The 26469-nt window shown below is 43.2% G+C and overlaps 1 protein-coding gene across 1 annotated transcript; it reads right to left on the minus strand.

The window, feature by feature from the left end:
• Positions 1-5494: 5494 nt before the first annotated feature.
• Positions 5495-25385, minus strand: LOC113406365 (pyridoxal kinase-like). Its single transcript, XM_029911346.1, has 5 exons — positions 25296-25385; positions 23794-23848; positions 15591-15695; positions 9621-9704; positions 5495-5577 (listed from the first exon to the last, which is right to left on the minus strand). Exons 1-5 carry the CDS (start codon positions 25383-25385, stop codon positions 5495-5497), a joined length of 417 nt encoding a protein of 138 aa, XP_029767206.1.
• Between the last annotated feature and the right edge of the window lie 1084 nt (positions 25386-26469).

A 26469-nucleotide genomic window follows, 5' to 3' on the forward strand; every position in this document is an offset into this window, starting at 1 on the left:
AAAAAAAAAAAAAAAGTTACTTACAACCATTACTATTTATCTTTGAGACGTGTTGTGCACATATACCTTCCACTGTACCTGTGGGTGCACACAGTACACTTGACATAGGCCTGGTCTACACTACGACTTTAATTCGGATTTAGCAGCGTTAATCCGAATTAACCCTTCACCCGTCCACACTACAGAGCCAGTTAATTCGAATTAAAGGGCACTTAAAATCGATTTCTGTACTCCACCTCGACGAGCGGAGTAGCGCCTAAATCGATTTTGTTAATTCGAATTAGGGTTAGTGTGGCCGCACACCACCGAATTACTGTGGTTAAATTAATGGGGTAGTGTGGCCGCACACCACCGAATTAATGTGGTTAAAAACCGAATTAATGTGCTTAGTGTGGCCGCGCACAATCGAATTTATACAACCTGTTTCCCAAATTCGAATTATCTAAATTCGGATTAATCCCGTAGTGTAGACATACCCATAGAGACTTTTAGTCAGCAGTGCTGTTGGGGGTAGTGCACACGCCAGCCCATGTGTCCTTATGCCTCCAACCAAGGGCATAAAGGGAGGCAACTCCAACCTCCCCTCAGTTCCTTCTCAATGGTATCTTGGCAACATTAGTCTCCGAAGGAGCAGAGAAGAAGGGTGAGTCATGGGATATGTATGTGCACGTCTCCAATAGTTACTGTACAGAGAAGTAACCTTTTTTCCCCTGAGTCGTTGTGCACTTCAGGTGATTTACAAGCACTGCTCTTTCAGGTGGTGGGAGTTTGGCGTCTACTTGAATGATGACTGTAGAACGGAAGCTATTCTGACGGCATAGTGTAGGCAGATGACCACATTGCTATTCCACAAACGTCCACAATTGGGATGTTGGGAGGAAAGTCCACCAGCACCTCAGATTAAGTGGTCAACAGCATCAGTGCCATGGTCAGCAATGGAATTACTGATGGTATGAGGTCGGCACCAGTCAATGGAGCGGGTGTTGAGTGTGTCAGTTCAGACAGTACTGCGGAGCGGCACGCGAGGGCACTCACTCTCCAGTTGGTGCCAGACAGCTAGTGCGAGCCTGTATCACAGGGATGGGAAAACTACGGCTGGTGGGCCGGATCTGGCCCGTCAGGGCTTTGGCTCTGGCCCACGGGATTGCCAGCCCCGTGGTGCCACGGGGCGAAGGTAGGCTCCCTGCCTGCCCTGGCCCTGCACCGTTCCCAGAAGCGGCCGGCAGCACGTCCCTGCGGCCCCTGGGGGAAGGGGAGGAGGGCAGAGGGCCGCAGAGACATGGTGCCGGCCGCTTCTGGGAGCAGCAGAGGGCCAGGGCAGGCAGGGAGCCTGCCATAGCCCCGCTGCACGCCACTGCCACCCCGGCGCCACTCCAGGTAAGCGGCGCTGGGCTGGAGCCTGGACCCTGAACCCCTTCTGCACCCCACATCCCAACCCCCCACCCTGAGCCCAACTCCCTGCCTTGAGCCCCCTGCTGCACCCTCCTGCACTGCAACCCCCTGCCCTGAGCCCCCTGCCGCACCCTTACCCCCTCCTGCACCCCAACCCCTTGCCCTGAGTCCCTTCCTGCACACCACACTCCCTCCCACACCCCAACTTCCTGCCCCAGCCCTACATTCATGGCCCTGCATGCAATTTCCCCACAGAGAGGTGGCCCGCAGGCCAAAAAGTTTGCCCACCCCTGCCCTATCACATGAAATGTTGCAGCTGGAGTTCCTGTGTGAGCGCAAGGAGCCCTTCTTCCATCTTGATGCGGTCTTTACTTTCAGAGGGCTGGGAGTTATAGCAGTTTTGGAGTATGGCCCCGGGGAAGGAGAATGACTTTTCTCTCTGGGGGTCTACTGTCTTCAGCCAGTTCTCCTAGACAAGGAGTTGTCCCTGATATGCTCTTCATCATGTCGAATAAAGCAGCAAGTATGCCCATTGTTCACATTCATAACAGCTTCCCATGAAGGGCAGTATTTAAAACCTGGGGACATGTAAAGCTAGTACCAGAGTACAACCCCAGGAGCAAGACAAACAGAAGTTATCCCTTCAGGGAGAAAATCAAAGGAAACACTAAAACTACTTATTTATACTAAGCCTAAACAAATGGTCACCTCCCGGTCGATCACGATCGACCGGTCAATACTGGAGACTCTGCCAGTCGATCGCGATCTCCGGCTGCGCAGCAGGGCTGCTGCTAAGGCAGACTCCCTGCCTGCCCGGGCCCCACACCACTCCCGGAAGCAGCCAGCATGACCTCGTGACCCCGGGGAGGGGGGGCAGGGGTCTCCGCACATTGCTCCTGCCTGCAAGCACCACCCCCGCAACTCCCATTGGCTGGGAATGGGGAACTGTGGCCAATGGGAGCCGCGGGGGCAGTGCTCGCAGAGAGGGGCAGCGTGCAGAGCCACGTGCCCCCCCCCAGGGGCTGCAGGGGTGCATTGGCCCCTTCTGGGAGCCCGACCGGGAGCCGCCCGAGGTAAGTGCCGCCCGGCAGGAGGCCACACCCCAACTCCCAGCCATGAGCCCCCTCCCACCAGTGAGAAGATTCCAAGTGCGAAACGGCAACTAAAGCACACTAAAAGTTCCCTAGCGCACTTTGATCTACTCCACTTTAAATGGGAACTTTTGGTGCATGGTAGCAGGGTCCACAGGGACAGTTAGCATTTGGCACGCTAATGTGCAGTAGGCCTACACCTCAGCTTGCCACATACTAATTGTTCCTCTAGACAAGTCCTAAAAGTCTCCAGCTCCAGTGCACTGGGCAGATGCTCAGCTGAAGTGGAACATATGTGTGGACAATCGCCCCAAGGAAAACTGCTATGATTTGATATAGGACCAAGTATGTGAGCAGGGATTAACACAGCACAGTGCTTCCCCTCCTTTCGCTGAGTTGGGGCAGTGCTGCCGAGATCCTCATCTTCACTGGCTGGTGGAGTGTCAGGGGGGCTGGTGCCTGGTTGGGGAATTTCTGGGTTTCCCACTCTTTTGCTCAGAAGGTGATCCAATATCAGAACCAAGGAAACTTTTGTTGTTTTAATGGCAGCACTATTTTATTTATGGCAAAGGGGCCCGGCTGGGTGCAGGGGCCACTCACAGATATCCAGTTGCAGGACTAGGCCCCAAGAATGATATATGGGTAAATAAGCTGTGGAATGAGGTGGGTTTTTTGGTTGTTTTAAGAAAGAAATGTATGTAATATTGAGTGTGGTGGAATTAAATGTTTTAGATTTGTAATTTTTTGAATAATACACAATATCTTTAAATAAAAGGCCATTCCTGCTTCTGCAACATAATTGGAATATATACATTAAAAACAAAATAATTCTTTATATCCCCACACAGTTATCTAAAGTGCCACAAGTAATTCTTTCTTTGGCAACTGAATAAGAGACTACGGTCTTCACCTAAAAAATACTGATACTTCCCTCTTTCCCACCTGTACCCTCACCCTGTGTTCCCATTTCTGAACATCCTGAGAGCAGCACCAGCAGCGACTACTTGAAGTACAATTACTTCACCACCTGGTGTGCCTGCTACTTTTCACAACAAGAAGTTTCATGCTGAGGTGGAAGTCTAGGAGTTCACCACCCCTAACTCAACTTGTATCAACCCAGGAAGCCACATGCTCTTCATTTTCGACCCTCAGTCTGTTGTACAGTAATTTACAGGTGAAAACAATCTAATATTTTGTAACGTTTCTGCAGGATTTTGATAAACAGATTGTTTCTTTAATACTCAGCACTTCTGTCATGAGTGACGTTAAAAAAGGACGTATACAGATTCCGAACCAAATTAAGCCTTGGCATAAATAGAAGCAGTGTTGTATAAAATCAATGGGAATGCAGCAGGGCTGGATTTGGCCCATTAGCTCTATTAAACTGACTGTCCGAGCAGACAACAGGTGCTGAACAAATACTAGGAGCCTACCGGGTTGCTGCTGTTAATAGCCTCAAACAAAGACTAAATGTGTAACTTAGCATTTTACATTCTAGTACGTCAATCTTACTCACTAGCCAAAGTTCACTAAGGGCCTATCTAGACTAGAATTTTGCTCCTGTTGTAACTTAAGTTTATTGATTGCCAGTTAACTCAAGTTCACCAACCCCTTTAGGAATGTTTGTGGTTTACTATAGGCTGCGACTTTCTGTTCCTCAATTCCCTATTTGTTAAATGGGGACTATAATACCTCCTTTCTTCCATCTTTTGTTTGTGTTGTCTAGTAAGCTTGTCAGCTCTTCGGGACAGGGACAGTCTCATACAGCATGTGTGTGGTGCCTACCACAATGGGACCCCACTCTCAGTTGTGGCCTCTAAGTGCTAGCATAATACAAACAGTCATATTGAACTCAACCATGAAGCCCTCGTTCAGGCCAAACTTCCATTGGTGCCACTGGCCAGAGTAAGGAATGCAAGACTGGGTCCATTCTAACTCAACAAGACTTGGGTCATTTTGTCACATCTTCCAGCAGGAATGATATGGTGGGTTAGGTGGTCACGTTTTCTTCATTGCTTCCATATAGCTCTGTCTTACCAAACCTTCTGTAACTGAGAGGAAATTACAACCCTGGGCCCAGTAGCTCACCTAGTTCTGTTCCTGGCACGCAGGCACTGCCCTTGCCAGTTTCCTGCCTTCCAGAAACTGAGACTGTGGAGTTGAGGCTTTAGTTTATGACCTGCATTCATCAAGACTGTAAAAACAGGGTGGTGGTGCTCCAGGAAGCTGTGACAAACAGCTTTTTTTTTAAAAAGGAACACTTTCAAAACAAACCCGTAATGTTAATTTACAGTATCGTATTCTTTTCTGACTATGCAAGTGGAAAGCACAGGGACAGCACACACTGCACGAGTCATGAACTGAAGTAGTGAGAACACACATGCAAAGGCAAACTGTATTACCATTAAGTGAGAACAGAAGAGCTATTTTATGTGGCAAAAATCTAATACCTTAGCAGATAAACTATAAAAATGGCACAAAGGACCCATAGTAGGAGATTATGCCTGGAAAGCTAAGGCTGAAGGAAGTATCAAATTTCTCACAATTGATGTTTTCCTACTAACTTTTTTTTAAAAATGAAATTCTGTTTGCTTACTGCTTTATAAAATAGACTTAGAGATTGGTATCAGGCTATAGAATCTTTGATCCCTATGTCAAAGTCCTGGCTAATGGCTGTTGGGAAATCTATGTGAAATGAGTCACCCCAGACTAGTTGCTAGTAGGCAGGTGTTCAATTCACAACTGGCAGTTTTGTTGGCATTGTCAAGGGAGAGGCCTTCGCAATGATAGATGGCTAACGCACTTTGAGCGGCGTGGAGGAAATTTTTCACTGACAGTCCGTATGCTAGTTGTTCTGGGGTTGATAGGAGACCACAGTTCCCAAGACTATCCGTCTAGCACACTTCCGAAGCACTAAGTTCATTCAAATAAAGTAAGAGCTCTATAAATGTGACACTGGAATTCAGACTCAAGTTTGAACAAGGTAGCTTTGTTCTGGTATAAGCAGCTTGTCAATCTAAATATGGTTCAAGCAGACGATTACCAACCATAGAGCCTTCTCCATTCCATTTGTCACCCATCACTGGATCACACACTGCAACAGAAAATAAAACCAACCTTAGAAACAAAGGACCCCGCGTAGTCCCTATGGGGAGATATACTTTTACCCAACAGTAGCAGACATGGTACAACATTGTCATTTTATAAACTTGTGTCATTTGAACCACTCTTGCAGTACATCGGAGCAGGAGTTTGTGATCCATGAAGGGTAAAGGGGGAGGAGGATGTCAAAAACAGGCATCAGAGGGTTGCGACCACTCTGCCCTCTCCATATTGTTAAATTTTGGGGGCGAGATGTCCTGCTTATATGTGGAGGAGGGAGTGTTGTGAGACGGAAAATGCTGAGAACGACTGCCTCGGTTCAGAGCAATAAAAATTAGTGAAATATGGGAAGAAAAGGGGAGGAGCTTATATTTACACAATGCATCACACAAAAGCCTTATTTTATTTTAATTAAGAAGGAAAATTCTTTTTCTTCCGGAACAGATTTTGTAGACACGTACCAATCACGATAAAGTTAGGATTAAGACAGACATTTATGGTGCAGTCTCAGGATCATCAATCACATTAATAGCCTATTCAGAGTGACCTTAATTTCAAAATAAGAGTGGAAATTGTCCAGTAGCTGGTGATGTGTTCTGGAACAGCAATGCTGTCCACAGTATTAAGAGAGTCACTGTCAAGATACAAATCATGGGACAAATCCCAAGGTACTTATTCAATGTTCAGTCAGTCCTTGCTCAGGCAAACTTCTATTGGTGTCAAAGGGAACCTGTCAGAGAAACAACCTCGGCATTCGGCACCACATAAAAACAAATTCTTTACCTCTCTTACCAGCACCAGTGTCACTCGCTAAACTGAAAGAATTCTAAAAATTAAGTTTATTTCCTGCTATTTTGCTGCCCACTTTTTATATTTCTTTCAGATGGTCAATGAACTACCATTAAATGGATACATAATTGGTTAAACGATGAGTAACTAATAACTATTGATGGAATAATGTCAAATTGGAAGGAAGTCTCAAGTGGGGTTCCACAGGGATCTGTTCTGGGTCCACTGTTATTTAACATCGTTATTAATGACCTGGATGTAGGTACCGAAAGTATACTGATCAAATTTGCAGATCACACAAAGCTAGGGAGGGGTTGCAAACATTGTGGTGGATAGAGCTAAAATTCAAAGGAGTCTTGATAAATTGGAGAACAGGGCTACAGACAACAAAATGAAATTCAACAAAGACAAATGTAAGGTGCTACACTTAGGGAAGAAAAACCAAAAGCACAAATACAGAATGGGGGATAACTGGCTTGGCAGCAGCACTGCTGAGAAGGATCTGGGATGTGGTGGATCACAACCTCAACATGAGTCGGAAATGCAAATGCAGTTTTTGGTTGCATTAACAGAGGCATAGCATGCAAGTCCCAGGAGATAATAGTACTGCTCTTCTTGGCTCTAGTTAGGCCTCAGTTGGAGTCCTGTATCCAATTTTGGTCACCAATGCATAGAAAGGATGCGGAGAAACTGGAAAGGATCCAGAGGTGAATGACAAAGATGATCAAAGGGATGGAATGCAAGCCATGTGAGCAAAGGCTGAAGGAACTGGGTATGTTCAATTTGGAAAAGAGGAGAATAAGGGGGGACATGATAGCGGTCTTCAAATACTTGAAAGGCTGCCATAAAAAGATGGAGAAAAAAGTTATTCTCTCTTACCACAGAGGGCAGGACAAGAGACAATGGGTTCAAACTACTCATTTATATTAAATCTCATGAAAAACTTCCTAACTGTAAGAACAGCAGGACAATGTAATAGACTGCGTAGGGAGGTCTCCGGAGGGTTTCAAAAGGAGGCTGGAACCATCTGTCTTCAATGCTTTAGACACAACAAATGCTGCATCTTGGCAATTAGGCTGGATGACCCCTGCGGTCCCTTTTAACTCTATGATTCTATCAGACTGAACTGGGTGGTTCTCGTTTCTGTGTATAGTCTATTTTCAGATTTCATGCTCTAGAACAAAGCTCTTGGGAGCTTCATAACAGATCAGAGAAATATTTTCGCTGAAGGTTTAAACAAAAAAACCACCACCACTTATGAAAAAATATTTTCTTCATATGTGTTTCATGTGTTTTATTTTGTTTTTTAAACACACACACACACAAAAAAAACAGTTTGCTTTAAAAAAAAATTTTTAAAGCACATATTCTGGGCCTAAATTTAAGTTGTGGTGTCTAACAAAAGCCTGATCCAAACCACATTAGCCAGAGCCATGTTTAAAAACATGGTTCTTGGGTTTATAGTGCTGGCTTTAGGCCAGCCTACCCAATAATTTTTACCATGTCAAGACAGTGTTAGAATGATAGACTTCCCAACCAGGTTATACACATTCCCTTTAAATGGTAGAAGCTGCTATGTAGACTGCTCCAAATCCTGGTATACATAGTACTAACCAGGTTACAGAATGGTTTTATAAAGCCATGGTACAGCCTGGCCCTCTTCTAGGCTATATAAAACAATTCACAAAAACCACTGTAACAATCAGACATTTATGCTGAGATTTAATACCATGTAGGCATGTTGTTTCCATCATGAACTATTTAAACATGGTTTAGTTGGAACTCCAGGATAGACAGAGTCTTTTAATTTCAGCAGAATTATTGTGTATTTCATGGTGTTCATAGAAGGTTCTTAATGTTGTTGATTATAAAACTGTACCACTGATGCTTTTATTTATTTCAGCAGGAAGTGTCTGCTACTTATAATACATTTGTAATACCTATATATCATGACAGAACGAGGCACTCATTTATGGGTTACTCTACACAACACATCAGAATGAATCTGAGTATTTTTCACCTAAAAGATGTTGAAATCACTGCTCCGCTTTAGAATGGGGCAAACAGGAACCCCCTTCCTCCCCGCAGTTTGACACCTCATGGACACCTTAGATTGGCCAACATAGGGTGGTTACAATTCTTCAGCTCTGCAGGCCAAAGTCAGGGACTGAAATCTAAGTGCCGCTGGCTCAGATGAGACATACGCCACAAACCAACGCCTATCAGAATAAGAATTCTGTTAGCTACAGGAACCGTTTATTAAATCCAGTATCTGAGTCATCTATTTCAACTGATAATTGCTTGTGAATCATCTGGGGAGTGTTCTGACCAGGCAGCTCTATAGAATCTGAAGAGCACTGGGTCAGGCCATCATTTGCAGTCCCTATTCACGGAAAGCTCCCACTGACTTGACTGTGCAACTTTAATGGGAGTTCTGCCTGATAAGGGTCTGCAGGGTTTGACCGTGGCCGTTCAAAGTACCTACAATGATCAAGGAACTGGATAACTCAGGGGACTGGTAATGGGAAATGCAGGCTTTCGTCCCTTGATCGCTGTTTTGAGCCTGGCCAGCTATGGGCAGCTGAACATTACTGTCATCTGCCAGCCCTCATATGTAATCTCAGAGACAGGTCCAGAACTAAATGGTCCTGGAGTCTGAACTGGCCTTTCAGAAATAAAAAGGCCAGGGTGCTACCTCCAGGATGTAACTGACACCTTCACAGGATAATGTGGAGAAGTCTGTATCTGAGGATCAAGAGAAGAGGTTTTTAAGGCCCGGCTTGACAAAGCCCTGGCTGGGATGATTTAGTTGGGAATTGGTCCTGCTTTGAGCAGGGGGTTGGACTAGATGACCTCCTGAGGTCCCTTCCAACCCTGATATTCTATGATTCTAAGACATCAGTTTCCAGTATTATCAGTACGTCTCTGGCCCTCATTGCTAAGCAACAAACAGCAGCAACTAGATAGGATTTCATGGGACTTTGCTAGATAGAGAGGATCACGCCTTAAGGCATATCTTTCTTTGGCTAGCATGCTGCAAGAAAAGCACCAGAAGGCACAAAAGTAGAAAGAGAAAAAAATAAATCACTTTTAAACTGACATTCCAATGGAGTCTCAGCAAGATTAAAACAGGGCATTGTTGTGAAATTCAGAATAATGTCAGAGCACTGACTTCACCTGAAGTGATTTCAACATGTGTACAGAAAATAATTAGACCGAAAAGGTTAAAAGCCATGAAGTCCTTACCGTACACCAGGTCAGAGTTCTGTTGCTTCAACCCCTGAACGATATCAACCACCGTTGCAAGGAATGATGCGTCCCTCGTGTAACCTTTAGGCAGAAAAATAATTTTTAAGTTAATTTCAGAGAGCAATGTTTTGTTTACATCAGACTCATCTCTATGCAGAAAGGAATGTCAGTCATTTCTTCCCATTCCTGGAAAAAAAGTATTTAGAACTGAAAACATCTTAATATTTTATTCAGGGATAAGCAGATATGGAACAAAATCAAGATCAACACTTGCTAACTCACCCAATTAAGCCTCTAAAAGAAAACAAGTCTCAGTAAATGAGTCTTGCCTGGGAATTGCCCAATACCTGGTCTAAATGCTCAGAAATCAAAAAATTTGTTTAAAAAGAAAACACACCCCCTTTTGTTCAAAACACCAGTTTGAAAGTTCATAGTATAAACAGCATTGTTCAGGATGCAGCAAATGAGAAAGGGAAATATAAAGTTTTAAATTTCATTAGCATTTCTGAGACTTGTGCTGGAGGCAGCCTTCTTGTTGAAAATCAGTGTTATCTGAGAGACTGCCAGCGTCCTAACCTAACAGAAGAAAACGTAAACCCGGGTATGTCTACTCTGCAATGACAGGGTATGATTGCAGGTTGTGTACACATACCCAAGCTTTCGTCCAACTAGCTTGGGGATGGGAGCAGTGAAGCCTTGGTAGCGCTGGCTGTAAAAGGCCCACCTGGAATCCCTGAGTAATTACTTGCATGGATGGCTCACTATGACATGCTAGTCATTATTCAGCTAGGACATGCTGCCATAGCTTCACTGCTCCAGTATGTGAACTAGCTTGTGTATGTTTACACAGGACGCAATCAGACACCGTGACTGCACTATAGACATCACATACCCCCTGTCTCTAGTCTGCTTGGATAAAGGTTTAACCATAGAACTCATTTTTAATATATTGTATCTTAAGTTTTCTTCAGATGTTTAATACTAAAGCAAGCTGGAAACGGACTTCATTTCATCTCACTGGGCTCTCATACTACTAGCATCACAAGTGACAGTGCTCTTTAGCAAAATGGTCTCCCCCAGCTTTTGGCTCAGAAATGCCAACTGTAACTAAAAACTTAAGTACATGTCAGAGTTTACATTTATTCACAGAAGTGCTTCTTTCTTAGAAGCAGAGAAAAATGGGTGCAGTTTCCACGTCCATGAAATCGGGTTTACTTCAGCAAGGAGGCACTGGTGTCAGAGGGCAGAACTGGATTTGTAATGAGCAGCCATCGTAGGCTGATCTCTATAGATTATGCTAACAACCATTCACCTTCTCAGAGAGAGTGCATTAGTAAATCATTGACACAAATCTCTCAAGCATTCCACAGAACTTGGGCTAATTTTTCCCCTAAGGTGCCTCTTGTCAAAGTAAGGTAACTGTGACAAGATCTGGGAGCAACCTTTCACAGAGGCAAACATAACACAATTTAGATTCACACAGCAAACATAACACTAGCTCTTCTCCAGGTAACCCAGCAAAACGAGGGATCCAAGTGACAGTCAGATCTGTCTGCCCCCACATGGACTTCATTTCACTGTTTGGTTTAATGGCGGGCGTGATCCAGGAAGCTCTTTGTGCCAACTGGCAGATGGCAGAGCAAGGCACAGAGTTTTAACAGGGATTCCCTGGCTCAAGAATATGCAGATTAAGTTTACTAAAGAGAGGCATGCGAGGTCCTTTCTACCAAGAGCCAACTGCCCACTGGTCATCACGATCATTGCAAAATGTCTGTATGGATAATGTTTAAGAAATTATGTATCTGTACTGAAAAATATGTTATTAAGGTCTGTGAGTTAAAGTAGGTCACCAGAAGGCAATAAATAAGATTAAGATTCTGTCACGGGTATTTTTAGTAAAAGTTAGGGATAGGTTGCGGGCAATAAACAAAAATTCACAGAAGCCCATGACCTGTCCCTGACTTTTACTAAAAATATATAGGAGGAGGTGGGGGAGAGGCAAACAGAGTGCTCCTGGGGTTGCAGCTGCTCCAGGCCCGCTGCTGCTCCTCTGGCAGGGGCTGACCACTGCTGCTCCAGGCCCAGGGGGGCTGACCCAACCCCAGCCATTGCTCCGGTAGCCCCAGGACTGGCCGCTGGTCAGCTACTCCGGTGGCTGCTGCTCCGGCAGCCCCCGGGCTCACAACTGCTCCAACCCTGCCCCAGAAGTAGTCATGAAGTTCCCGGAAGTCACAGAATCCTTGACCTCCATGACAGAACTGTATCCTTCGTGATAAACATGCACCTGTCAGTTATGAGGGAAGAGATGCTTATTTTTGTCTGGTCATGTGTGTATAGCGTATTGTCTGCTTCACAATGGAGGACTATTTGCATTACTGAGCCTGGTGCTAATCGAGAGATTGTGAAATCATGAGAAATAAAAGTTGCAGGAAAAAAGGTGGGGGAACATAGCAGGGAGGATCATGTTTACAAGTAAAGACACAGATTGTAGGAGTATAACTGAGATATGGCCTGGATCTTTCACTGAGGAGAAGAACTATCATTGTGTCCTGCCTTATGAAAGGAGGGCCACAGCCAACCTGGTTGGAAAATGCTGCAAAGACTTTCAGTGAGCTAAACTTCATTAGAGAAAAAAGTACCTTGTTAGTTAAGTCTAGGCTTTAGAATGCAAGTTATGATCTTATTTTACTTGTAACCATGTGTTTCCAGTACTTGGACTTGCTACTTCTTGAATCTCTATAGTTTATTAAATAAACTTTTACTTGATTTCACTATAATCACATCTAAGTGCTGTGTGTGAAGCAGAGCAGTGATCTGAAGTGGAACTGGTAAGCGGCGGAGTACTGCTTCTTTGGGAGCAGCAAATCTGCAAATACTGTGAGTGTTCAGTGAGACAGGGCTTGACCACTCTGGAGGTGCACTCAGAGGGCTCAGGGGTTGGAGCGTGCCTATAGCTAACCTGGAGAGAGAGTGTGAGGCCTGTACAGGCCTGGAAGATAGTGCTTGTGTTGCCCATGGCCAATGGAGATGGGGAGCTGACCCCCAGCAGACACAGACAAGGCTTCTTCGTGTTAAAGGCTGGTGGTAGTGAGGTGCCTCACAACCCTGGGAACCCCAGGAAGTATCACAGCAGGTTACTGCTAAAGATAGCAAAGCACCGCTACACTGGATAACCTAGTAACATCCAACTCCCTTCTTTGGGGGTAACAGCCTCACTTATGGCCCTGGAAGATAAAAGGCTGAATTCCAAGCTCAGCCAGGAGTAGAGTGAGAACCCAATGTTGAAACAGGGGTTCTTTATTTAAGAAGACATTAAACTAGTCTCTCTCTTCTGCCCATTTCTTTTGTTTTTCTAAATGGGAATTGAGGATCCCATGCAAAGCTGGCAGAAGAAAAAAAACAACCCACAGACCAAAGCCACAGTCACAAAACATTTGAAGTATTTTCCAAAATCTAGTTTAGAACATTTTTCCAATTTTTGACTCGAATGTTTTAGCTTTGAAAATATGGTTTTTCTTCCTCCCCTCACCCCCACCTTATGCCACTGAAAAGGGGGGAGGGAGGAAAACTAAAAACTTCTCATGTTTTGTTGGGGGGGGGGGAACTGAGCATTGTTGAAAATTTCAAAAAAAAATCCAATTTTTTATTAAAATATTTTTCATTCAAGAATTTTTGACAAGCTCTAATCACAGGGCACTGTTTGCAAAGAGCAAGGCAGAGGTTCTCAAACTTGTCGATAGTGTGGTCCACACCTTATTAGACAGAGGACAGTCACAGGGACCACTTCATTTCTAATTCACAATTGCAAAAATAGACTTGCTTACAGCGGAAAATAATATAAATGAGCAATACATTTTTATAGCTGCCTTTTAAGGTGATTTAGCACTTGGGAAAGTCAGCATTGTCCAATCAACAAGCTCTCGCCTGACCATGAGCAAATACACTGCAGACCACCAGTGGTCCATGTACCAAATTTTGGGAAGCTGTGGAGGAAGATATAAGCCTCCAGCAACCAGGCCAACATTCCACTCTCAGAAAAAACAGGCTCTAATGTCCAAGGCTGGGAATGAATATAAAAGATAAATATACAACTGCTGCCATTTTTGCATATATACAGTCAGCACTGACAGGGCCAAACAGACTTGATATAAGCAGGTGCAATCCCATTCACTTCAACAGAGTTGCACCCCACTTTCTCTGAATTTGGCCCCAAGTATCCTAGCTCATCACCCTGTAAAGTGCTATCCAGAATCAGGCCTTCTCAGAGGTCCAGAGGGGCCCGGGCCACTTCTAGCTTTTGAGGCCCCTAGCCATAATAAAAATAAAAAAATGACACATGAAAACAAAATAAAGCACCAAAACAAGAGTGAGACATAATCTGAATATTTTTTTATTTAACCAATGTTTTTCTAGCCTTTTTCTGTGCAAAAAAATTGACTTTTACCAAATCACATCTCTTATTTGCCAAAAAATTAACAAGTGTCTAAATTTGAGGCCCCCTTTGAGTTTGAGGCCCAGGCCAAATGGCCCTCCCGCCCCCCCGATTGGCCCTGTCTGGAATACAAGAGGCACTGTTATCAATTAAAAAATATAAAAAAATATAAAGTGTTTTACATGCTGCAGACACTCCTGTAAAAAGGAAATGCCTCCAGATTGTTTCATGGACAGTAAAATGTCTGAAGAATAATCTTCTGGAAAAATCTTGCAGTACATTCTGTTTTTCCTGGGAAATTATTCTACATGGCTGCAGACTAACCCTTCACTCAGGAAAAATAATACATGCATGTGCCTCCCAACCAAATGGAACCCATTTATGCTGATATTCATTACCACATTAGTGTCACCTCATTCCGTGTGCTATTTAATATCTCCTTTACCTTGGAGAGCTCCATAGAAACAGGAAGGGAAATAATTCAGCAGACATGCAGTACCCTTCATGCCCGAGTGGTAGTTATGGGTCATAATCCCAGATCCATACAATTAAAGTCTCCTGTTATTCCTGCCTTTAAAAACACCTCCCTACATGCGGAAGTCATGTAATCAATCAATCTGGCAATCAATTTCTGCTTGAGTTTTAGAAGCAACAGCTCACTGCTATAAGAAATACAGGCAACGAAATTTAAAATAGATGCACTGCACTCAGTGAAGTGGATGCTATTTATAAACTACCCTGATAGAGCAGGAGACTGGATACTTTGATGGGTGTGCAGCTTTTATTACAGACTGCCTATCTTCCCTTTTAAACCACCTCATACAGGGGTTCCTTGTCTATATAGGTATACACACACACACACACACACACACACACACACACGTTAGATTAGATCGATCGATAGATAGCGCCACTGTGGTAAGTGAAAGAAGATACTGCACGTCACTATATGGTATGAGGCTGCACACTCATGAAAGGTTAAAAGGAACATCATATCAACAAGAGCAAAGCTTGAGAAATACAACAGGGTTGAGAATAGAACCCAGGTGTTCTGACTCTCCACCCTGTGCTCAAAACACTACCATTCACAAAGATCAAGAAAAAATCCCCCCAGAGCACACCATGTATAAAAAAAGGATGATAAAATCCAGTGATTTAAACCATAAAGTTGCATCACTGCAGATTTTAGGAGTTTAAATCCTTACATCTTCATACCATAATATATATAAAAATAATACTCTGCATTTCTATTGCTCCTTTCATTAGACTATCACACAGCACATTAACACTTACCCAAACCCATATTCAGGGATTGCATTCCCCATTCCATTACAATACAGCCACCTTTGGGCTGGAACAGAGCACCTGTTTCAGAATGTACAGCATAAGCAGCTAAAGAATACAGTATCCAGCTGTAGGAGGAATTTGAGGAGGGAGAATGTAATTAACTGGTTTTGAAAAAGGCAAGGACTTGGGTTATCACTTTTACCCTTGTGTAAATATCATGGGCTCTCCAAAGAAACACGAGCACCTACCTGTGAGTACGTAGTCATAGTGGTTGACATTGTTCAGTTTAAGTCCTTCATACAACTCATTGAGTTCAGCTGAATTTAACATCTGACCCTTCCAATGAGCATAACCTGAAAAAGGAAAGCCAAATGGTTTATCAAAGCCTCATTTTATATTTAGGATCACATATTATACATGCAGGAATTGGCTCCCCCTTCACCCCCAAAAATAGTGTTGCTGTCAAAAATTAGACAGATGAGTTGTTAACAGAACAGTTACATTCTCAGCATTCTCTTAACTCTCTTATCCTTCTGAAAAGGAATTGTTTGTTAAAGGGGCCATCCTGACCACTCTAGAGACTCAAGTTCTGCATGTATCAGCAAAGCAGGTAATATACAAGCAGAGAATGCAAGCTTTCCCCTCTACAGCCTTCACCAACCAGCCCTGACCTGGAGGTCAGAGATTAGTTTTAGTTTTCTTAGATTATTAATATAACTTCTTTTATTTCATATTATACCAGTGCAACCTGACAGCAGCCAGACAGCTTGATAACAGACGTATTTGTGGAGAATAAACTCTGCACATTGCAGCCACTCAGAATCTAGCATGCACGCGCACACACACAATCTCTCTCTCTTTCTCTCTATGTGCTAGGTCCTCTAGCCTCACTGCATTATAGTGGAAAAGAGGTTCTCCATTTAGTTTAGCAAACAGACTTATGTGCTTCAGTCTATCAGAACACAGCTATACAAAAGTTATACAGCGAGCAACTGCCACACTCCATTGCACCCCACATCAGATAAAATACCCTTCATTTGGTATGTGTTAGCTGAAATCCTATGGTGAAGGAACATCCTATGACAGCGTTCCATTACAGTGACTTTATTTCAAGTAGCAGGATTTGGGGGATTTTGGAACGGCCCTGTGGGTATCAGTAGGGCTTCAGGAATGACTATTATGAGCAAAGAAATAACTTTCCATGCACTCTTATCCCCAGAAAGGTCTAAGAGTTATAAGTATGTATTTGAGACTTGGCTCAGCACCCATTGCAGTCAATGGAAAGAAAGAGTTCAGTTGACTTCAATGGACACTGAATCAGGCCTCTGGGATCTTTAAGGCAGCATGTACCCAGTATACATATGTCTACATGGCCAAGATTCCTCTCCACCACATGGATCTCAGACTGCAGTTTTGGCCCTTGTGGGCCACTGGCAGCCACTATAAGTCAGAAGATCACTCGGGCTGCTTTAGCTGCCAGCTCTGCACAGCATCCCATGAGTTAGGCATTATGCCACCTGAGCACACCTCCCGCCAAAACTCGATCCTATGCTTCAGGTGAGGATTTGACCTATGGCCTGAAACACTATATACTGAAGGGGTCTCATTAGTATAGTTATAAAAGGGAACAAAATATAATTCTGTATTTGCAGCCAAAAAGATACAGGATGCTGTTTTGATGTCTAGTTTTGGCAACAGCTGCTATCCTACCACTGAGTTTGTGCACAAGCAAGTAGACTCTGGTCTGCAGAAGGGTCAGGAGACAAAATGCTGCTCATCTGGGATGTGACTGAAGGGAGGCTACTGGCCTCAGCCATTTTTAGCAGAGCATGAAATTAAAAAAAAAAAAAAAAAAATGCAGCTCACTCCTTAGGAGCAACCCTGGAAAGAAACTCAAGCTTTTCCTTTGAAGAAAGAGCATATAGGAAAAAAGCCAACTCCCTCAATGAAATAAAATAATAAGCTGTTAAACTGCCATGTTCACTGAGAATTTGGTCTGAAGAGGCAGCATCTGCAGGGACAAAAGTGAAGACTAGCACCACGTGCAAGACAAACCACAGAGTGGCTACCACCACCATTCGCCAGGCCAGGTTTGGACCAGGAAGATAACTAACACTTTTTAAAAACACAGACTTAACGTATCTTAACTAATATTTTTAAACACTAGTGTTGATGGGTGTAAGGTTATGGCTGACTCCTGCCTCTTTCTCTCCCTCGGCAAGGCCCCTTTAAGAACTCATCCAGTTCAAAAGAAATTCAAGACAGACCCAACAAGCAGTCCCATTTATTTACTCTTCTGGGTACATACTGGTCCTCCAGTCTCTCACCCGACAGCCCAAAATAACAGCATCTTTGAGAAACTAAACACAAACTTACATAGTGTCAACTGGGCACAGCCCCTCCTTTTCTGAGCGTCTGTCAGTCTCTCTCCTGCTTCTTGGGCAGGGTCTCTCCCAGGCCTCCCTGCCTTGGGAGTTTTATCCTGCTTTGGTCAGGCTTCCTGGCACCCCCAGTCACTTTCTCCATCAGCCACATGCTGCAGTTTCCTGTTGCCTTTTATATTAAAGCAGCGGATTCAACCCAGGAGTGGCTCATCCTGTAATCAGGGCCAGCATAGTCCCTGGCTCTCCAGCTCATTGGGCAAAGTGCCCTGTTACAACAGGGTTTCAACATCTTTAAGAATGGATTAGCTGCTCATGGGAGGCAGGGGGCAGGGAAACTTAGGTTTGCCCACAACCAGCTAACACATTTTAAAGTTACCAAACCCTGTACACACTAGTCACATTTTTAAACAGGACTATATTCCCCAATCTAGTCTAGAGATGCCTTTAGTGCAATTCTTCAATCAACCCTGTATTCAGTGCACTGCATATTGTATCCGTTTGGAAAATTCAAGAGTCCCAGCTGAGGAAGTTGTGCTGATACCACGCTGACCACAAACTTGGTGAAGGTGACATTATGACCCAAAGCTCAGGGTGCAAAATAGTGACCGTTTAATATGCCAATTCAAAAGGAAACTGTCAAATGGGCATATGAATTTGTGTATGGTACATTCAAGATTAACGGCCTATCTGAAAAGTTGCTACAAGAAAACAGTGTGTCTCGTCAGTCTCATTCAGGATTGGTTGCTAACTCCTATAGTCCACGGAGCAGATACTATCATATCTGCCTGGTCCTCGTGGCAGAGATAATTTGCATTGTATACATGCTTTGGACAGACCTGGTGCTTTAAGCAGGTAAAGTGATGAAAAGTTGCAGAGTTAAGCAAAATTACTCTGTGGCTTTCTGATCTGCTTTCTCGGGGAAAAGTAACTTTTTTTTGTCCAAGTATTTCATCATGGCAATCAGGGTCTCCCTTGACCAGCCAGAAGGCCATCTCACGTCAGGGTAACTGAAGGCACAGATTTAGAATTAGATTTCATGCCTCATAAGGTCCAAGGGATAATCAACTCATGGCAATCATTACCCCTATTATTGTTTCATTAAATATATTGAAAATGTGGTGAACTGCAAAAGAAAGCAAAACCATTTATTTGTGTACATGCTGTAGTTCATCCACCTACGTGCCATAGCCCTACCATGAAATAATATTTATATTTTGGCACTTAGCAATAAGAAAGTTCAAGGTTGCACATTACTTGACTATTTATGCACTTCATATAAAAAGAGGAGCCAAGAAAGCTTAGATAATAAACAATGTGTACTTAGAAAAATGATTGCACAACACTAGGGCAGACTGCACTACACTGATAACATCAGGGGGTGCTGGGTCGGCAGTGACTAGGTCAGTGTACTAACCGTTTATCTTTGGAAGTCAAATTCAATTCCTGGCTAACATTCTCCAGAAAGGAAAACATGAGCCCTCTCATCTTAATTTCCTGTTGTTAATGTTACAAAACCACCACACAATTTTGCTTAATCAGAAGTTTCTGCTCAAGTCAAACCCAGGACTGGAACAGCAGAACATTGCAAAACAAGATAGAAGACTACATTTGCAGAGCTGTTTGGGAAAGTTTGCAGTAAACTTCTCCAGATGGTATCCAGCTCAAGTCAATGGTATAAGTCTCTCTCATTCTTTCTTTAATGTAAAAGCAAAGTGCTTTTATAGCCTTTCCTTTCATCTGGGTGTGATTTCTTTTTGAAACTCCTTATATTCCAGATTTATTTTTAAGCCACAGAAGTATCTTGGTGTGCAATGTCTCTTGCCCTTCAACCCCGTCATGATGTGTGAAGTCATGCCTCTCCAAGGAAGGGACCAGGTTAACCCATCTGGATTAAAAAGGGAATATGCCAATGAAGCTTTTGCACATATTTTGCCCTCCACCACTTTTTCTTCTTTAAAAACTTACTTATAAACTTGGGAATTGCATTATAAAACTCAAAACCAAACCAAACCATCCCCCACACCCTTCTGGGGGAACAGAATTTTTTCAGGGACAAGACAGTTATAAATATATATTTCTTGAAAAGAGATATGTGAATCTCTGCTGTTTTCCCCCTTCTTTCCACCCCCACCCCCTATCCCACTACACACACATTATTCTGAAGCCTGAGTTTCTCCTCTAATGTTCCCCAAAATTGTACTGAGTGGCTTGAGTGAAAGCAAGAATCTTTAGAAAGCCTTTAAGGCGGAAAGAAGATCTTGTGTTTATGACACATGGCAGGCAGGAGATCTGAGTTTATCCCCAGCTCTGACACAATTCATCAGGGAATTCTGTTAAATCACTTAGGGCTCATCTACACAGCAAGTTATTGCGCAGCAAGCCAGGGTGTGAATGTACAGCACACCTGCTAGACACACAATAACCTCTCGTGTGAACACTGCTACAGTGCAGCAAAAGTCCCAGAGCGTGGTTTAGTGACTACACTTTCAAACAGCAGTACGCAAAGCCGCACCCTGGGGTTTTCAGTATGCTGTTGTAGTGTCCGCATGGGACACTACTGTGCGGCAAGCAGACGCACAGCAGATTCACACCCTGGCTTGCCACACTGTAATTCACAGTGTACACTCGGCCCAAAACTCTAGCACAGAGTTTCTCAGTCTGTAGCTGCAGGCATGGAGGGATGCTGTGACACAGGGGAGAGAAAGATGGGTAAGGCACTATTAGAATGTATCACAGACCAGAGCTACCAAGAAAACCACAGAACCTAACTCCCTTACTGTGGAAGTCAAAAGTTCCTTGCCTTTAAAATACAGGCTATTTCTCTGGAACAGTTTCAGGCATGGGATTCAGAGTGACCAAAAAAAAAGCACATTAAATACATTCTGCCAGCTAATCTGCCAATCACTTCTAGAAAGGAAAGCAGCATACAAGGATTTTTTTTTAAATGCTAAATAAAGCCCTCCAAACTAGATTTGCATTCTTACATAGGAAGGGGGTTGTTGGACCAACCAAAAAAAAAAAAAAGAGCGAGAGAGAGAGAGAGAGAGAATCTTTGTAAACCGTGTGACAGTTTCTTTATGCGCGCATGAAGCACAATGTCGTTTGAAGGTGAGTCACTTACTGTAATCATACAGGAAATACTCCTCACCAGGCAACATGGCAAACTGCTTCCTGGGGTTTTTGATTAAAAACACTACCTTGTATTTCAGGATCGCCAGAGACTATAGAAAGCTGCATTTTCTGAGCAGTAGTTGGCAATAATAATCTTTTGTTTTATTGATTGAAAATGAAAACAAAAATGGCAAGCATGATTCAGAAGATCAGACCCGTTAGTTGATAACAAATGACAAAATACAAAGAGAGATAACAAGACCAAGCTTAAAAGAAAAGGAAGGGCGAGAAAAGAGAGAGAGGGACTGAAAGAATACAGGATCTAAAATGTCACAGTGGACTTTCCCCCCTATACGTATATAAATCACACACACACACACTGTTATCTGTCCTCTCTAGGATGTAGCACTCCCTTGTAACTTCACAAAAAAAGCAGCTGTCAGCTCTTCAACAGAAGTTCAGCCATTTGCCTTTCTCACAACAGTGCAGCTGAATGGACTCTCAAGATCTTTGCCTGTAAGAAAAGGCAACTCTGATCTTCCTCACTTCATTCAGTGCAACATTTGACTCTGGAAAATTGCTACAATATACAAATAGTAAACTAACTTGGCAATCAGCGCTGCTTTCCCTACAACAACAAAGGCGCTGTGCACTTGGTTATCTGCATTTGACTGTGTGCACACATATGCATGCATGGCTCAAACACCAGAAGGCAAATTATTAAAAAAAAAAAAAAAGTTGCGTTTTTTTAATCTCATGATTCTAAAGGCAGTCTCATTATTTTGAGCTCTTGGGATGGTCAGTACTTTGCCCTTTTAGAAAAAAGAACCGCTAATTTGTTGCTCCTCCCACAATCACCAATAGCTGCCAAACCTCCCACGTGGCCAATCCCCCCCGCTGGCAAACCTTTCCAAATCCTTTGGTGACACTACTAAAAAAACTAATATCCCTGTGTCCATTTCAATAACCTGATCATGCTATTGATAATTTAATGTGCTGGCCTTCAGAACAGCTTCCCTTTAACTTTATGGACTAATTAAAATCTCAATCTCTTAACACTCCATACAATTAATTTATTCTTGAAACAAAAGCAATAAAAAAAAAAAAAAAAAACATAGATGAAATCCCCATCAACTATAAACATTTAGCTAGCTATTGCAAGCAAATCTGTGACCATCTACATTTCTGGAGTTTACAACCATTTTATCAAGTTATCAAAATACTGAAAAACATTATTGCACCAAAAGTGTGAAAGGAATTTAAATCAGCTCTGTGGCTTTTGGACTCTAGCAATGCGAGAGTATTTTGTACTGGTCAAAGGCAACTTGTATTAGGTGAATTGAAAAATACTATTTCTTTTGTTTTTTACAGTGCAAATATTTGTAATAAAAAATAAATATAAAGTGAGCACTGTGCACTTTGTATTCTGTGTTATAATAGAAATCGATATATTTGAAAATGTAGAAAACATCCAAAATATTTAAATAAATAGTATTCTATTATTGTTTAACTGTGCGCGATTAATTTTTTTAATCACATGATTAATTGAGATTTTTTTTTAATTGCTTGACAGTCCTAGTTAAAACAAATAACTTTCTAAAAAAAAGCTAAGAATTCTCTTTGTCCATAGTTTATATGCTCTTAAATGCTCTGATACCACCTGCAGTTGGTAGGGATTTTTCTACTAAATTATGCACAACAAAGCATAAGAAAGAGAAACCTAAAGAGCCACTGTTGCCAGCTCTCAAAATTGTTATAGCAACTCTCACAATACTGGTGTTTCTCTTCAAGCCCCAGTGAGTGGAATCATTAGATTATGCGAGAATCTAAACTTTCTCTTATGCGAGAATCTAAACAGGGAGGAGGGATAGCTCAGTGGTTTGAGCATTGGCCTGCTAAACCCAGGGTTGTGAGTTCAATCCTTGAGGGGGCCATTTGGGGATCTGGGGCAAAAATCAGTACTTGGTCCTGCTAGTGAAGGCAGGGGGCTGGACTCGATGACCTTTCAAGGTCCCTTCCAGTTCTAGGAGATGGGATATCTCCATTTATTTATTTATTTATTTCATTTTTAAAAAGTTTCTAGCCCTCACGGATGCAGAGAAAAGCTTGAAAATGTGACAGAAATGCACCCAAAAGGCTCACCAACCAGAAAGCAAATATGAACCCAAATTGTATTACTTTAAAAAATAATACACCATTTTAAGCCACTCATATTTTGGGGGGTCCTGCTCAGGATTTTTGAGTGTTTGAGGTTAGCAATAATGGAATAACAATAAAAGAGGCAAGTGACTCACTGTACAAGTGCCACTTCTGGAGATTCCTCCACTCTGGTGATGCAGTATTTGTGTTCTAGTTCACTGCCTAATGTCTTATATTGACATGACTTCTCCTTATGCAGTTTTATTTCTTATAAATTGGCTAACAAACAAAAAAATCTATCCACCCTTAAGTAGCAGAATGGAACGCATTACATTTAAGCTATGTCTACATTTTAAAAACTGCAGTTGTAGCACTTCCGTGTAGCTATTTACTACAGCAACAAGATGGGTTCTCCCGTCGCCGTTGTAAATCCACCTCCCTGAGAAGCAGTAGCTAGGTCAAAGGATGAATTCTTCTGCCAACCTAGCACTGTCTACACAGGGACTTAGGTCCGCTTAACTACATCGCTCAGGGGTGCAAACTTTTCACACCTCAGAGCCGTAGCTATGCTGATGTAACTTTTGGCACTTTAGACCAGCCCTTAGATTTAGTCCTTTATTCAAAGCCTATTGAATTCAATGGGCTTTGGCTCAAGCCTTGAACATTGTTGTCCTGTCTTGAATCCAAAAGGAAGAGATCACAGAATGATTGAGCTTCTTCCCAATAACATGCAATCAGGCTGAATGAGTGTTTGGTAGGCCTAAAGTCACCGGAGTGGATGCACAATAGTACTTCAAGAGTATGCGTGTGTATTTACCTGTGTGGTTTGAAAACTGGACAGAATTCACAGGATCAACTTCAAATCCCAGAACCTGCAACACAGAATAAAGGAACACTATTATTATTAAAACAGAACTTTCCTCAGAATGCCACTCATATCATAAAATGGAAGACAAAGGTTACCATGGTCTGTTACACATTTAGAAGCTTAGAATGTGATTTAAAGTAAGAGCTGAGTAACCAGTGTTAAATATCTTTAGTAAAGGAAGGGGCATGGAGAGAGACACACGATGGACCCACCAGAAAAGTGGAGCTCCATATCTGAAAGAGAAGATTCGCCAGAAGGCCAGCAGGCAGAAGCTAATAGAACAGCATTCTTAGGGTCTGAAGTAAGTCTTGTCCAGGCAATGCCACAACTACAATTCAAGGGGCCAAATGAACATAAAATGAGAGGGGGTAATGGAGGGTGTGAGGAAAAGAGTTCTCATGGTTCAGGGGGGAGGGGGGGGGACAAAAACTTTTTCATAGATTTTAAGGGCATTATAGCGGGGTAGTCCCCCCGCTCCTGCCCTGACGGGGCTAAAGCAGCCCTGGAGAGGGCTGTGGTGGTGAAATGCAAGGCTGATTAGGGGAAGCAGCCACAGGTGGGGCCACGCCCCAATCAGGCCACAGTTGGCCCTATAAGAGGGCTGAGGGCCAGATACACTGTCTCTAGCTCCCTAGAGAGAGAAGGATCTGGCTGCCTGGGAAGTTGAGGAGGGTACCTAGAGTGGAGCAGTGCTGGGGAAGGGCAGAGGGAGCTGGGGAGCTCCAGCCTAGCTAAGCCCCAGGCTGCAGGCCGAGTTAAGGGCCCACAAAAGGGTACTAAGATTGCAGAGGGGTAGCCCAGGAATAGGCAGAGGCAGCTGGTCCAACCCCCTTGCTGACGATGAGTGGTTTACAGACTGCCGTCTGCCCCAGGGAGCGGGGGCTAGATGATGACTGGCAGTAGCCACTGAGGCAAGGTGGGTTTAGAGGGTTGGGGGTTCCACAGGGAGGGGAGACCCAGATTGGGGGTTACTGCTGGGGCAGAACCCCAGGGCAAAGGGCCCCGGGTCTGGGAGGGACACGGGGCCAGCAGCAGGCGAGACACTGGTCTGCAGGGGGCGCTCCGGGCTGGAAAGAGCTAATTCCCGAGACAACCAGCAGGAGGCGCTGCACCAGTGAGTCTTTGCCCCGCCACAGGCAGACAAGACGGCTGTGATCATCTAGTCTGATCTACTGTATAGCACAGGTCATAGAACTTTCCCCAAATAGTTTCTGTTTGAACTAGAGCATATCTTTAAAAAATAAATAAATCCCATCTTGATTTTAAAATTGCCAGTGATGGAGAATCACCACAACCCTTGGTAAATTGTTCCAATGGTCAATTACCCTCTCTATTAAAAATCTATAACTTATTTCCAATCTGAATATGTCTACCCTCAACTTCCAGCCATTGGATTGTGCTAGATTGAAGGGCTAGATTCTCCTTCTTTTAGCATTTCAATGCTTGCTGACCCACCCAACAGCAGTTTCATCAGCACAATGAAGGGCCCGAAGGCCACCATGAAATCTAGTCAGTTGACATTTGTCGATAGCAAGCGCCATTGTCTGACGGAGACCACAGTGACAAAGTGGGTCGTTGTGCAGACCCCAAGGGCTAGACTGAAGAGCCCATTATCAAATATTTGTTCCTCATACAGGTACTTAGATTGTAATCAATAGACCTCTTAACCTTCTCTTTCTACGCAGACTGAGCTCCTTGAGTCTATCACTATAAGGCATGTTTTCTAAGCCTCTAATCATTCTCATGGCTCTTCTCTGAACCCTCTCCAATTAATCAATGCTCTTCTTGAATTGTGGGCACCAGAACTGGACCCAGTATTCTAGCAGCAGTCGCACCAGTGCCAAATACAGAGATTGACTAACCTGGCTACTTTTACTCAAGAATTCTCTATTTATATCCAAGGATCACAAATTCCCCTATTTATATCCCCTATTTATATCCAAGGATCACTCACATTAGCCCTTTTGGCCATAGCATTGCACTGGGAGCTCAAGTTCAGCTGATTATTCACTATGATCCCCAAATCTTTTCCAGGGTCTTTTCTGGCAGGTGGGTGAACGAACACTGTTTGCCCCCAGATTTAAATTTCACAAGCTTTTACGAAACTCAAGACCATGAGAAATGATTATTTTTGAGATTTTATTTTGGTGGCAAAGGGTTAATCCAATGGAGGCATCTTAATAAAAAAACCCTCACAAATAAATTTCCTTTGCAATATTTGCAATCCAAATACTGCAGCAGCCAAATATGTTCTGATTGCCCAAAATGAGAGAAGTGGGGGGGGGATGAAGCCCAAAGTAAAAATGTATTTCCTCCCCCACCTCCCAGTTAAAAATAATCTATTGTGTGTTATTATTTAAAAATACAAGGCTGGGGAGGGGGGAAAAATCCGTGAAGATTTTTAGCGTGGCACTGTCCATTTACTAGAAATAGAAAGCAATAACTATATTTTTTTATCTGGTGTTCAAGCCATGCTACAGTTTTATCCACCACTAAAAAAAAAAAAAAGAAAATCTAATACAAATCTGACAACAGTTTGACATTTAGTATTTGTTTTCACATCCTCTTTGCTAGGGATAAAATTTCTCCTCAGAAGAAGAGCTGCTATATATGGCTCTGTGAGTC

The sequence above is a fragment of the Terrapene carolina genome, unplaced genomic scaffold, assembly GCF_002925995.2.
Source record: "Terrapene carolina triunguis isolate 2854851 unplaced genomic scaffold, T_m_triunguis-2.0 Scaffold29, whole genome shotgun sequence".
Lineage (NCBI taxonomy): Eukaryota > Metazoa > Chordata > Testudines > Emydidae > Terrapene > Terrapene triunguis.